General features: G+C 44.9%; 1 protein-coding gene and 1 pseudogene across 1 annotated transcript in view; both read right to left on the bottom strand.

The window, feature by feature from the left end:
• Positions 1–2609, bottom strand: part of ANP32A (acidic nuclear phosphoprotein 32 family member A) — a 37098-nt gene extending 34489 nt beyond the window's left edge. Inside the window, exon 1 of the mRNA XM_002920626.4 lies at positions 2328–2609. Coding sequence (XP_002920672.1) covers positions 2328–2381 — 54 coding nt within the window. The 5' untranslated portion in view covers positions 2382–2609. The remainder of the gene's footprint in view (positions 1–2327) is intronic.
• A 107-nt stretch (positions 2610–2716) lies between these two features.
• LOC105238247 overlaps positions 2717–15346 on the bottom strand; it is a 63579-nt pseudogene continuing 50949 nt past the window's right edge.

Below are 15346 nucleotides of genomic sequence, written 5' to 3'. Positions count from 1 at the left end.
GGGGGGAGCGCGGCGGGGAGGGGCGCAGGGGGCGCTCTCCCAGAGCTATTTGTCTTAAGAACGGTTAAAAAAAAATAGTTCCTCCTCCCCCACCCCTTTTGTCCCTCATTAGGTAGCTTTCTCTCTTTCCCCCCCTCCCCAAATGTGCAGAAAGTGCCCCCTCCATCCCCTCCCGCGCCCCACCCCGCCTCGAGGCAGGGGGCAGGCGAGTGGGCTGGGAGACTCGGAGGCGAGGGGGCGAAGCGTGAGAAATCGCTCCCAGTTCGGCGCGGCGCGCTCCCCTCCCCCAGCACACACTCGGGGAAGTTTAAAGAGCCGGTTCGACCCGCTTTCGATCTCGCTCCCAGTTGGCCAGCCGTGTGGCTGGGGTTGGCCCGGCGAACCGCGCCTCCACACCCACCCGCCACGACCCCGGCCCCCTACTGTGAGCCCTTCCCCCTCCGCACGGGGGGCTTCCGGAAAGTACGCGGGAAGACCGCGGCTCCGGCCCCCTCCCCCATCACCACACCCAGCCCCCAAATCCTCCGGCTCGGGGTCTAAGCCGGGATGAAACCGGCCAGAGAAAGGCAAACCGCCGGCAAATTGTTCGCGGAAACTCCTGCCTTCTCGGCGGGCACCCCCTCCCCTCCCTCCGCCACCCCCTCCCCGCCCTGCGCGCCATAAGGCACAGCACGTCTACAGTCCACAGCTGCGTTATGATGGGGGGGCACAAAAAGGATCTTGTTTTCAAAAGTCTCACTCAGGTTTGGGGGAGGAACTAGAGAAAAGAGGAAGCAAGGCCTGCCTTGGCCAGGGATTCGGCTTTTAACGGGCTGGAGGGGCGACAGGTCAGCGCACAGCGCTACCCAAACTCCCAACTCTGTGGAACCCTGGCCACCAAGGCTGGAGGAGGGGTCGGGAGGGGAGCCGGCCAAGGGTCTCCGCCCCAGAGCCGGGGTCTCCTCCACTGAGCCGCCAACTCACATAAAACACTGTTAGAAAGCGAGAGGGAGACAGAAATACAAACGAGCGTTTGAGTAACCCACCCTCACCTTCCTCCTCCTTGGGGGTGGGCTTTCGCCCGAGCCTCCCAATTCCCATCCGTGTAAGTTTCCTCCGGCCGTACTCCCGCCGCTGCCCAATCAATAACGGCGACCAGAAGGCAAACTCCCATCCCGGAGCTGCGTGTTTTCTATGCCCGCATAAATCTGGACCCAGCCAATACCCACCACGGGCACCAGGTCTGGGCAGCTCGCGTCCTGACAAAGTTTCCCGTGCCCATGTATTAACCAGGCGCCGAATGGCTGCCGAAGAGCCCACCCTGGAGAAAGACTGGCCGGGGGGCGCGAGGGCTCAAAGGCTGGCATCTTAGCGAGGCCGGAAGGAGCAGGGGCGAGGGGGGACCGGGACGTAGCCTTTGGGTAACTTGCAATAGCGATCGCTCGAGGTGGGGAGGCGCGGGGATTATCTGTGCCTTTGCACGTTCGAAAATCCCTCCCCCCTTCCAATTTATCCTCCCTTCCGAAGGAAAGGAAGAAACATCAGCATCTGGCCCGAAGGTGGGGTGGAAAGAGTGAGGGAGAAAGAGGAGGAGAGGAAGGGAGGCAGAGAAAGGGAGGGAGGGAGAGAAAGGGCGCGTTCACGAACACTACAAAGTTACAAATATGGCTCCCCCGTCTCTCGCCTCATCACTGCAAAGAAATGAAGACGCACTTTAAACTCGAGCCATTCCCAACTCCACTGCAGCCCCCTCCCCACGCGCTCTCCCCGGGGGCCTCGGCCCACATTTATCAGAAACTAAACCGGACTCGCGAAGCCCAAAACTTATTGTGTGTGTGCGAGCGAGAGAGAGAGAGAGAGAAAGGGAGGGGGAAGGCGCGGGAGGGGGGCGGAAGGGGGGATTCATTTATAAAATATAAAACCCCCTTTTTTTTGTTGTTAAATCCAGGAGGCAGCCCCCCTCCTCCTCCTCCCTCGTTAATCTTCCCCCCAGACGGAGTCAAGGGAGCAGCGAGCTCAGAGGGTTATTTTGCCTCATTCTCTCCGACCCAAACGCGTGCGCCCGCTGGCCCCCGGTGGGTGCACACTCGCACGCACACTCTCGCACCCACACTCGCACACGCGGGAGCACACGCACAGGTAGTCACACACCAAGGGCAGCGGCGGCGGCGGCCGGAACATGCTCGGATGGCATTGCAACCCCCCAACCTTGCAATTCATTTGCAGTCCGACCCCCAAACCCACACCTCCCGGGCGCCCCCCCTCAAAAAAAAGTGCCTCCCCCCAACGCACACACACACACAAAGTAGGAGAATGGACCGACAGAGATATTTTTGGCAAATGCTCACATCAGAGGGCGTCCTGTTCCGCAGCTCTAAATGAATCCGTTTGTCCATGTCCATCTCTCGCGCTCTCTCTCTGCAGAGGCTCCCGCGCCGGCGGAATTCAATCAATAAACCCCGAACCCACGGCCGCGCGTTTTAGGACTTTGAAGGCTCAACCAGCTCCGCTCGGTTCTCGAGCCCCCAGCACCCGCGGCGCACACTAACCTGATCACGGTGGAGGCGGGACCTGCGGTCCGGCGGATGAGCGGCAACAGCTGGAGCCAATCGCTGCCGAGGGTCTCCGGGCAACAGCCAATGGTGGCGGCGGCGGGGGGGGAAGGGACCAATGGGCGGGCTGCGCAGCCGGCCAGGGAGGCTCAGCCATTTGGTTGTGGTGCCGGAGACGGACCCCTTTAGATTTCGGGGCGGCTGAGGAGCGCGGCGGCTGCTTGGTGGCTGAGCTAGGGGGGTGGGCAGAATGGCGGGGGAAGGGAAGGTGACTGCGCCTGGAGGGCCGAGCCGCTCGGCCTCGCCAGCCCGCCGCCGCCTCAGCGTTTGGCCGGGGGCGGGGCCGCAGGTGCGTTACTCGAGGGGGAGGGGCGCGGCCGGAGGGGTCGGGGTCGGGGTCCTCGCCCGGCCGAGGGCTTCGCGGGGCCGCCGTGGGCCTGCCCGCGTCGCTGGACCGGGCTGGCGAAAGAGGCGGGCGGCGCGAGGTCCGGGGCCCGCGGGGCTGCCCGGCGGGAGCGGGCGGATGAAAGGCCTGGAAAGAGGGGGAGGGGTCAAGGGTGCAGTGGAGGGGGAGGGGCTGGTCATTTTCTGGGTCCGGCGGGCCAAGCTGGTAGAGCGTGGCTGCTGCCCTCCACTTTCTCCGCGGGTGCCCACCCCGGGGCTACGGCCCACGGCCCGCGTGCCCCTTCGCCTCGCGCCGTGTCCTCGTCCAGCCACGGCCATTGCCGCCCCTCTAATAAACAAGTAAATGAAAGCAAGATGCGTCCACCTTTGGATGACTTTCCTCACGGTCTTGACCCTCTCCACGGAGGGGCATTTCAGTTTGCTGTCATATAAGGTCAATCTGGAAGGAGCGATCATCAGGAGGCACCCAGGATCTTGTTCAGTCAATAAATGAATGAAGACCATGGATTAAGGATTGTTGCTGAATATATTGAATATTAAAAAGTGGAAAAGGAAGGTGCTAATAACTCCTGGTTTTCTGGACCAAACAAATTTATGGGCTTGTAGACCTAGTGAAAGGAAACGGAGCACGGTTTATTCTAACCGTCCACCTGAATCATTTGGTTGAATCTGGGTTGCCAAAGAGGCTCTATTTGGAGCACTTTCTCTAGGTTTTACGGTTTGCTTGCTTTGGGGTTTTTTGGGTTTTTTTGTTTTGTTTGTTTTTTGAATCACATTAGTTGTAAGACCTAAAAGCCTTCACTCCCACTGGGTTACCCACTTCTTATGGCCAGGCCTTGAACCTTGTCATTTACCAAGTTGGCTGCCTGTGGCTGTTATTAAATCGTGGGGATTGTTGTCAACAAGGACTGATACATCTTTACCCTTCCACACAACTGTTTTCCAGGGCTTATACTGCTACAGGTCTACACTCTTCTTTATACACTCCAAGGTGGTTTTGGGGGGGATACATTGTGTTTCTTTTCCAGGCACATGGGTTCAAGGGAGAGAGAAACCAGTATGTATGTTGCAAATTTGAAGTATTGTTACATAACACCAATACAGTTTCTTTGTTGAGCGTATAAAGTTTAGGAGGAAATAGAAAGTGACAGAATGTAAATAAAACGCACATACAGAATGCTCACACTGGGGAAGAAACTCTAGCAACTTTAATATTACAACCTGATGGATTGTAAACGTAAAATCCTACAGCTAAGCATTTTACTCAGTAAATTTTTCTTTCAGATAAAATGATAAGTGGCATCTGAAAAGTGATAATGTTTACTCTGAGTAACTGGGAAATGCAAAATAAAAATGGAAAGTCATTGTTTTATATCATCTGGGTATAAATAGTATAATGTATTTGACTTGTTGACATAGCTGACATATTTGTCTCTCTCAGTTTTGTTAATCTTATTGAACTCAATTTGTGTAGTTGGAGTTCATTTATTTTTAAATTGCATTGACTCTGTTAAAGAACATACAGGGACCCCAAATTACCTCTCTTTGCCAGAGTCAGTTGTTATTTCTGGCTATAGCATTTAAGGTTGTTTTGAAATAGAGCTCTTCATCACACACATAGAAGCTATGTAACGTAAGAGTACTGAAGGTAACATTCTCTTTGATGTAAATACTCGTCTTCAATTTGAATTTTTTAACCACAATTAAGTCCACATGGCTAGCAATGTGATACAGAACAGTGGCTTTCCAGAGGAGTAATCCTTTCAAAGCCAGCCAATCAAATGCAGAGATGTTCCTGATCCAGCTCTGCTAAACAGAAGCAAGTAGCTCACCTTATCACACAAAGATTGAAGAAGATGACTTGGAAGCCCAAACCCCCATTAAGGAGAGTATACAGGAACAAATGAAAGTTGGAATTGAAAAAATTATGGCTTGATCACTAAGTCAAAAACATTAAACTTAACAGTTGTTTTTAGAAGCATCTTTTATACATTTTGATAACAGATTTTGTATTGGTGTTAGAAAATTGAAAGAAGGCTTCACTAGATTCCAATCTTACAGAAGTTGAAATATCCAAAAAGTATGTATAACCAATTGAATACTTAACTTTCCATCTTTCCAAAATGCTTGAGAAGAATAGATTTCCTCTTACAAATAGATTTGTCTGTAATTTATTTCTAAGAAAAGTTTATTGATTTTGACTTTTTCTTATCCAAAGGAAGTGGGAATTTAATTCAGCTAGAGCTGAGCCATTTGTCCCATGCTCCTTGACCAAACGTTAAAAAAAAAAAAGAGAGACCAAACTACTCTTATGTTCCTTATTTTGGAGAGTTGTTTCTTAAATTACATTTCATTGCATACTATAGTAGTAAATACATGTTCTGAATGGTTCTGAGTATCAGAAGATTGAGTAAGAAAAGAAGCCCATTTGACAATGGGAGTTAGGCTATGAAAGTTTGCAGTCTAACTTCTGGAGCTGGATTGGATTCACACTGAGAAGAATAAATGAGATACAATTCAAAGGCTTGAGCCCATAGGGAGAAAGATGGCCTTCAAGTAAGGAAGGCGCTCTTCCTGCCTTCCAGGGTATTCCAGAATATTTTCCTTGAAGACCCATTCCAAACAAATGAGCATCCTATTCTGTTCTCTGAGAAGTATGAGAAATGGGTTTCTTAGCTTCTTGATATGTGTTGCAAAGTGCTGTTTTATAAATAACCCTCAGTGATACTGCTACCATTTAAGCTCTTTGTCCTTGTTTGGTATCCAAAGATGGAGACCCTCTGGTTAGCATTCACTTTTTGAGTTGAGCTAATGTATTCACAGTTCAACTTTGTTCTTCAGCTTGAATCACATACATTGGAACCTGGCCATAGTACTTTTTCACCTATATCATGGTTCTGCTGCCTGGACCCCAAAAGACAATGCTATGGAAAGATTCCAGCTTAATTATGTTCTCTTTTGTCTTTCTATATAAATAGCTTTAGAAATGTAGATTATTCTTTTGAAATCCATGGTAACAAATGTGAAGACTACTGCATTTTGATTTGAATAGCAAAGAAATGTCGAGGTCCAGGGTCTAAAAAGTTAACTATTAATTCGTTTGCTTAATAAAGCATTGAGTGGTTTTATTTATTTATTATTTAAGTTATTGATGTTGCCTTTTCAATCGGTTGGACATGGAGAAAAAGCACTGTTAGATGAAAGCAGTCATTTTATGTGATTTTTTAAAACTAATGGTAAAAATCTTAAAATGAGCTTAACGGTGGTTTATTTTCTGGGCGCCTGGGTGGCTCAGTCATTAAGGGTCTGCCTTCGGCTCAGAGCGTGATCCTGGCGTTCTGGGATCGAGCCCCACATCAGGCTCCTCCGCTGGGAGCCTGCTTCTTCCTCTCCCACTCCCTCTGCTTGTGTTCCCTCTCTCTGGCTGTCTCTCTGTCAAATAAATAAATAAAATCTTTTTTAAAAAGTTTATTTTGAAAAGGGGGGGAACCCAACAACTATCACCTGCACTGGAAATTTTTTAAATCCAATTCCTAAATATATTTATTAAAGATAATTTGAAGGTAGCAATAACAGAAAGTTTGATTACCATCCACCAAGAAGAAAACCAGAGCTAGAAGCTCTTATTTCTTGAATTAAAATGTGACTATAAAGGAAAAAAACAGGTGCCTTAAAGGCAAATAATGGAATGAGGAGCCATGAGAACAAGACTGTGGCTAAAGGCAAGCTAGGTTGAAAAAATGGAAATGCAATTCATTTAGAACCGACTCACTTTAAACTACCTGCAGTTGAAGTTTGCCTCTGAAGAAAAAGGTACTAAAGCCTATTAAGATATAAGAGGTAGAGAACAGACTTTCTAAGAACTTTTAATATATTTACTATTTGCAAGTAGTATTTCTAATTCTAAGCATACACAGCAAAACTGTCCTCTCTGATTATCTACTTTGTGGCAGCACTTACTATTTGTACATATAAGTAATGATTTTAAAATATAAATCCTACAATTCTTCTTGAATTAGAGATCAATTTCAGGCATTTTGAGAGATCAGCAATTTTCAAGTGAATTTCTAGTTGAAACAGTGGTCCTCGGGAGAGTATACCTATGTCCCAAGTTTTCTCTGGAAATCCTGAATCCTAGCAACTTGAATTATAAAAATGATGCCTTCGTTTGCACATGACCAAACCAAGGTGGCCATGTTAGGTGTTTGAGGACTTTTACCCAGGAGAGGAACACTGGCTTTCCTCCGCTGGATGAGTTCTGCCCCGAGGATGTACCTGAAATCATTTTATATGCCTTCACTTTTATATATATATTTGCTCAAAGGAAACTTGAGTAAGTGTAACATTTTTTACTAGGCTGGACCAACTCATCGTGTCTCTGTTTATGTTCATATGGAGAAGCAGTGCTACAGGTGAGGCCAAATAGCAAGTAACAAGCATGCTGATTGCAATGTGGGAGCACTTTTTATAAGAGCTAAAGAAAGAATATATTCATATGCTCAGGAAAAAGTTGGGGAGACTATGCACCAGAAAATGTTTCTTTCTGGTTTTTTTTTTTAAGATTTTATTTATTTGTCAGAGAGAGCTCACACAAGCAGGGGGAGCGTCAGGCAGAGGGAGAAGCAGTCTCCCCGATGAGCAGAGTCCAACGTGCGACTCGATCCCAGGACCCTGGGATCATGACCAGAGTGGAAGGCAGACGCTTAACCAACTGAGCCACCCAGGTGTCCCTGCACCAGAAAATGTTTAAAAAAACTTTTTACAAAGTTGCTCTGTGGGTGATGGGGTTACAGTGTTTTTTTGTTTATATTTTCTAAGTTTTTCAGTTGATAATTTCTGCAGTAAGATAAAGTTATCTTTAATGGAAATATAAGTATAGCAGATTTGGGGGCTCTTTGTGCTAGCTGGAATTCTTGGTTGCAGACAACAGAAATTTTCCCTGACCAACGTAAGCAGAAAGCAATTTCATAGAAGGCTATCACAGAACCCAAGAAGAATAAGGTCCAGGAAAAGCATTGGGAACAGGGGAAGCTGGGCAGTATTCCCGCTATAGTCTACAGAGGAACCCCCCCAAAGTCATCTCTAAACTGTGGACTGCACCCCTCCATTCCTGCAAGTGATCTCTCAGGAGCCTCCATTTCTGTGTCACTCCTTCAAGGTTCAAAGCCCTTGGCAGGAACATTTGCAGATGCCCCAGCTGTCAAGGAAAAAGACTACCTGCCCTCTTTAGTTTCTACAGTGGGATGTGTGACCCTGCCTCCTACCTATTTTAGGATTCTGCCCAAAGAGTATTCTGATGCTAGAGGACCAAAAGTAAAATCCACTAGTGTTCTGCTCGAACAGTACTGCGAAGATTTCCTAATGATCCAAATTACCCCCATCTCAGTCCCTCTCTGGCTTCCTACTACTTACCAGGAAGAGACTCCCTATGGTCTGAATGTTTGCAACCCCCCCTCAAATTCACATGTTGAAATTCTGATCCCCAAAGTCATGGTACTAGGAGGAGGGGCCTCCTCATAGGAGGTGACTAGATCATGAGGTCGGGCCCTCAGGATGGAGATCCGTGCCTTTATTAAAGAGGGCCCTTAGAGCTCCCTCGTCTTACCACGTGAGGATAGAGCAAAAGTACAACTCAGAAGAGAACACCACCTGATCTCAGACTTTTAGCCTCCAGAACTGTGACAAGTAAATGTTCGGTTTGGTTTTGTTTATAAACCACCCAACCTGGTCTTTCGTCACAGCAGTCCAATCAGCAAGAATGCATTATCTACCTGGGATCAACCTAAAACACAGCTAATACCTGAAATCCTTAATTTCCTTAATTTCCCTTCAAACGCTTCTGTCTCCAAATCCTAGGCTATAGCAAACAACATATTATTGTTCATGTCAATGCAATGTTTAACAAACAGAACTGATAATAACTTTAAGACTGAGAAGAAGGATCTCCAGTAGAGATATTTGACTTTAAGTCACAAGGAATTTAGTCCTGAGGAATACACTAGAGATAGGAATAATCTTTTATCTAATAATCTTATATTTCATGAATAAATGCAGCGATCTCTGGGCATCAAGTGATGGAAGATCTTGAGTAGCGATGCAGTTACTACTGCTGATGGGTTTCCACCTGCCACTCTGAGCACACGTTCAGGCTCAAGTGCAGGACGAAGCTGAAGAGGCTGAGATTCGTTGTAAAATTTATTGGGAGTAGGCAAGTGGTCACAGGCTAAGTAAGGGATCATAAAAGGATGCAGTCACTTTAAGGACAATTTTGGAGAAAAAATGCTGATGGTGAAAGAAATGTCAACACCACAAACACATCAAAGAGGCCCATATTCCTGGGAACAGAGAGGAAGGTCGTAAAGGATCTGCTTATAGAAAACATATTAATCCTGGGGTACTGTCCTCTTTCCTCTTGCCCCCCATCATCTCAGGTCACTTAGCTCAGATTGCTTTTCAGCTAGAGAAAGCAAATGATATCCTTGTGGGCACTCTGAACAATGTTATAGGAATTCAACTGTTTCCGAGTTTGATTTTTATAACTACTAAAGCCTAGCTTAACTGTTACATGAATAGAAGTTCCTTACAAATGGCAATAACTTCTCTCCAGAGATGCGGTGCTAAAGATTCTGTTCATTGACACACAACAGGCAGGCTCTTCATGACCAACTGTTTTTTTAATTTATTAATATATTAATTTATTTATTTAAAATATTTCTATTTATTTATTTATTTATTTGAGAGAGAAAGAGAGAGAGAGAGAGCACGAGCAGGGGGTGGGGCAGAGGGAGAAGCAGACTCCCCACCAAGCAGGGAGCCTGAAACAGGGCTCGATCCCAGGACCTTGGGCCCACAACCCAGGCGGAAGGAGGATGCCCAAACAACTGAGCCACCCAGGTGCCCCTGTTTTAGTTGTTTAAATTAACTTTTGCTCAGGTGATTTAATGCAAATCGTGGCAGAATACTAATTACTCAACAAAATCTATTTCCTCTTCTTCCTGGACACAAAACTGGACTGTGCTTCCCACCTGCCCCTGTAGTTACTTCTGGCCATCTGACTGAGTTTTAGGCCATGAAGTGCTCCTAGAAGTGATGTTTGCCACTTTGAGGCCTTAAATCTCCAATGCATCCGCGGACTGAGATGAAGGTGACAGAGGACCTAGAAGCCACGTGCTGTTCTCGAGGGTTCCTGCCTCAGCTTGGGTCTCTAAGGAGAGCCTGGCTACCAAGCTATTCACTTGCTAATCAAGAGATAAACAGTGACCAAGATAAAAACTTCGATGGTGGTGTGCCATTACCTTTCTGATCTATTTATTACTGCAGCCTGTGCCAACTAATACACTAATAAAGTTTTTTTTAAGTCTTAGTTTTCTATCTATTTATGATTTTGTAGATGAATTGTAAATTTCAAATATTCATTATTGTATTTGCAGTATATCTTTGAATTACAGGTTCTCAGAAGCACCATAAGACAGACATAGAAGAATTATATTAAGTAACAGGGACTTAATGAAGAAAAGATAATTGTAAGAGTCTATATAAATGACACACAAATATATCTCTTTCCCCCACATTTAGTGCTTGGTTCATAGTAGGTGTATAATAAATGTCTATCATCTCATCAATAAATGAGCCTCCCTCCCGAACTCCAGACTGACATTTCCATTGCCCATGAGACAGTTCCAAACAGCTCTCCTCAGGAACCTGCACAGAACATTCCCCAAACTAATCTCCCCTGTCAGCCTCTGCCTGCTCTGCCTCCACCAAAATACCACCGTGCCCCTCACCCTCCTGTTCTTATCACTGGCACCCTTGCAGTTGTCCTCTGTTCACTCACATAGCCAAACAGTTGCCTCATCTTCTAAGTTTTATTTCCCAGATGTCTCTGCTCCTTCCAGCCCACTTCCTCTGCTCCAATCTCCCTCATGTCCACATTGACCCAATGTGACAGCAGTCCTTAGGCTTCTGTGTTTTTCACCAATAACATTTAAAAAAAAATGTTTTAAGGACCAATGTAGGATTACCAGTTTTTACTTTTGCCAGATTTTATCTATCTATCTATCTATCTATCTATCTATCTATCTATCTATCTATCTATAGAGAGAGAGAGAGATATCACATTTTCTTTATCCATTCACCATTGATAGACTCCTAAGTTGTTTCCATGTCTTGGCTAATGTAAATAATGATGCAATGAACATGGGCCTTCAGCTCAGGTCATGATCTCAGGGTGCTGGGATTGAGCCCCATGTCAGGCTCCCCACTCAGCAGAGTCTGCTTGTCCTTCTCCCTCTGCCCCTCTCCCTGCTCATGCTCGCTCTCTCTCTCAAATAAATAAATAGAATCTTTTAAAAAATGGTAATGTAGGGAGGACTCAAATTCAGAATATAGGGGAGTCATTTATATTACGTATATTTAATTGTATGCAAACTCACTACAGTGTCCAAGACTTTCTACTCAAGCAGTTGGAAACTCTTCTGTGAACCAGCGCTTGCCTAGAGGTCCTGATATCCTCTTCTGGCCAGATGAATGCTTCTGAGCTCCAGTCACAGTGCTCCTATGATCAATAACAGCCTCTCAGGTCCTGGTGGCCTACACCCCCCAGCCTGGCATTTAAACTCCCAGCAAGGAGACCCCACACTACCTTCCCATTGCTATCTCTAATTTCCAGAAATTGGATCTTCTGCTCTTCCCTTCTTTTCTACCTTTAACTATATGTTATGTATTCTTTTCTTTTTTCCCCCAAAAAATTCTACCTAAAATTAAAGACCAAATTTGATGGCACTGCTTTCATGAAAACTTTTATGATCCACCCAAACAAACAAGATCTGACCTCTCCTTGAACTTCCATAACACTATAAAGGGCAACAAGGGGCCAATGTTTTCAGGTGCTGTTTTTTTACCCCTCCCACAATAAATCCTTGAAGATAGGAATAATATATAACATGTTTTTGTTACCCCTGCCTTATTTGAACATTAAATATTCAATATATATTTAACGACTAAATAAATGTTTTGAACATAGTGGGCACCCTATTTTTAAAAAGTCCCTTTGACACATTTAAATAACTTAAATCTTCAGTGTCAAGTAAATAGCAATAGGATATTGGGGAAACAGGGATTGCTAAGTAACTTCTTTGTTCTTTCCAACATGAGGGAAACAAAAATAAATCCTTGTTTCTATGACCATAACACAGAAGCTTTCCTACTATAAAAATTTTATTTTAGACTTCCACCCCAGAATTGTCTTGTCTTTTATTTTAGGTTCCTATCAAGGACTGAATTGTCTTACAGGCAATTTGTAAAAGAGATGGGAATTACAGAGCTCACTAACTCTAATTTTGTGTCTATGCCAATTTTAGAGAGGGTACACAACTTTTGTTCCTTTGGGTTTTGCATTCATCAAAAAGCAAGAAGAAAGGAGATGACAAAGCTCAAAGACCTGAAACCATAAAACTCCTAGAAGAAAACACAGGGCATAAACTCCTTGACATTGGTCTTGGCAATGATTTTTTGGATTTGACACCAAAAACAAAGGTAACAAAAGCAAAAGTAAACAAGTGGGACTACATCAAACTAAAAAGCTTCTGCACAGCAAAGGAAACCATCAACAAAAGGAAAAGCCATCTACAAAATAGGAGAAAATATTTGTAAATCTTATATCTGAGAAGGGGATAATATCCAAAATATATAAAGAGCGCATACAACTCAATAACAAACAATCCAATGAAAAAATGGGCAGAGTGGGATGCCTGCTTGGGCCAGTTGGTGGAGCATGTGACTCTTGATCTCAGGGTTGGAGGTTCAAGCCCCACACTGGGTGTAGGGATTATTTAAAAATAAAATCTTTAAAACAAAACAAAATAGGCAGAGGATCTGAATAGACATTTTCCAAAGAGGACATACACACCATGGTGACTATCATTACTACTGTAGCCTATATTTAAAAGTTGCTAAGAGAGTCGATCTTGAAAGTTCTCATCACACGCACACACATAAATTATAACTATTTGTGGTGATGGATGTTAACGAAACTGTGGTAGTCATTTTGCAATATGTACATATATCAAATCATCATGTTACTATAGCTAATACAATGTTACATGTTAACTATACTCAATACAACTGGAAAAAGTTTTAGATTGCTTATTTTATTTATTTTTTTAGATTTTTAAAAAAGATTTATTTATTTTAGAGAGAGAATGTGTGTGTGTAAGTGTGAGCTGGGGGGGAGGGGGCAGAGGGAGGGAATCTTCAAGCAGGCTCCCCACTGAGTGCCCCCCTTTTTCTTTGAGCACCCTATTTTTTAAAATTTTTAAAAAAATAAGGAATGAGGAGCACCTGGGTGGCTTGGTAGGTTAAGTGTGAGACTCTTGCTTTCGGCTCAGGTCATGATTTTGGGGTCATGGGATCAAGCCCCAACTCCCACACTCAACGGGGAGTCTGCTTGAGATTCTCTCTCTCCCTCCCCCCTCCCCCTGCTCATGTGCTCTCTCTCTAAAACAAATAAATAAATATTTTTTAAAAATAAAAATACATAGGGGCGCCTGGGTGGCTCAGTCGTTAAGCGTCTTCCTTCAGCTCTGGGGGTAATCCCAGCGTTCTGGGATCGAGCCCCACATCAGGCTCCTTTACTGGGATCCTGCTTCTTCCTCTCCCGCTCACCCTGCTCGTGTTCCTTCTCTCACTGGCTGTCTCTCTCTGTCAAATAAATAAATAAAATCTTTAAAAAAAAATAACAAAATAAAAATACATAAAAATAAAAAGAAGGAATGAGGTGACAAAGCTCATCTATTTTACTCTCCTTTAACAACTGAGGGAAGTCTGAGCACTTGTACTTTCATGTTCTATCTTTGACCAAAGAAATCTAACTTTTGCCTCTAATGGTCTATAAAAATCAATATGCAAATGTTTTAGGTTTCCTCCGATTACATGAATAGGAAATTTAGCAAAGATTGGGATGAATATATCTTATTAAGCTCTCCACTGTTTTAATGGAAGGTGTGAAAAGAAAGGACAGAACCCTATAAAAATATAGGACTTTCAATTTGGGATTTGAATTTGACCAAGAGTATTTGGTAAGAGGCTCTGTATATTTAGCCTTGCACTACAGCTAGAGATGAGAAAAACATCATGGTTCTTTAAATTAATTCCTTTTAAAAAATGAACCTCTTGACTTCCAGCTCTAGTTAAGATTGAGTGCCTGACATTGGACTCACCTTCCTTCTGTAAACAACAATAAAAGCTAGACAGACACAGGCATTTGAACACACAACAATTGCAGGCATTGAACAGAAACCAAGGCAGGGTTATTAACCTTCAGAAAAGGGAAGCACATGAGGTCACCCTTGCATTCATCGCAGGGCTATGGAACCCAAGCAGAAGGCAGCAATGTCTCCGGGCAGAGGAAACAGCTCAGAGCGTAGGCCTGCTAACACAGCTGGGTTTGAAGGGCAAGATGACTTAGAGGAGCCAGCTGCAGAGAAGGAACCCTCTAAAATTGCATAAAAACTTCCCTTGGGTACTTGGCCCACTGTTAAGATGTGCATTAGCAGGGCAAGACTCCAGGAGATCCCATAGGGAAGTTTCTGGGAGGCTGAGAGCTGAACAGGTTCCAGAGGCTGCACAATCGTGCAAGACCGGAGAGGTTGGGCCCAGCCTAATGTAGAATGTATAAACACTCATAGGTACAGAGGCATAAATGGAGACCCCAGAAAGCTCACATCCTGGGATTGAGGACCATGGAATACCAACGTTAATGGGAGTTTGGAAGAAGTAGATTCCAGTCCACATGGAGGACTCTGAGAGGTTCAAGACTTCAGTGGAGGAAGTAACCGCAGATGTGGTGGGAACAGCAAGTGGAGCCTGCAGATGGAGCCGAACTGCTACAGCCTCAGGATCAAACTTGAACAGATGAGCAATTGCTTCTAATAGGTAAGCAAAGAAGGTGATGGCTTGAGATGGAATCTACTCCGGGGAAGATGCTGTACAGGCTGTACAGACTGTTGCATTGACAACAAAGGATTCAGAATATGACATGAAGTTAGTTGACAGCGCAGCAGCAGGCTTTGAGAGGACTGACTCCAGTTCTGAAGGACTGTGGGGAAAATGCTATCAAGCAGCACTGCACGCTACAGAGAAATAGTTCGTGAAAGGAAGAGTCCGTCCGTGCAGCAAAGTTCATTGTTGTCTTATTTTAAGAAATTGCCACAGCCATCCCCAAGCTCCAGCAATCACCACCCAGATCTGTCAGCAGCCATCAGCAGCAAACAACACCCTCCACCAACAAAAAGATGATGACTTGCTAAAAGCTCAGATGATGGTTAGCGTTTTTTAGCAATAAAATATTTTTTACTTAAGGTATGTACACTGTTGTTTAGCCATAGTGCTGTTGTACACTTGATTGACCATTG

This window comes from Ailuropoda melanoleuca, chromosome 5 (assembly GCF_002007445.2).
Source record: "Ailuropoda melanoleuca isolate Jingjing chromosome 5, ASM200744v2, whole genome shotgun sequence".
Taxonomy (NCBI): Eukaryota; Metazoa; Chordata; class Mammalia; order Carnivora; family Ursidae; genus Ailuropoda; species Ailuropoda melanoleuca.
The sequence above is the reverse complement of the archived record's forward strand: the minus strand, read 5'-3'. Positions and strand labels throughout refer to the sequence as shown.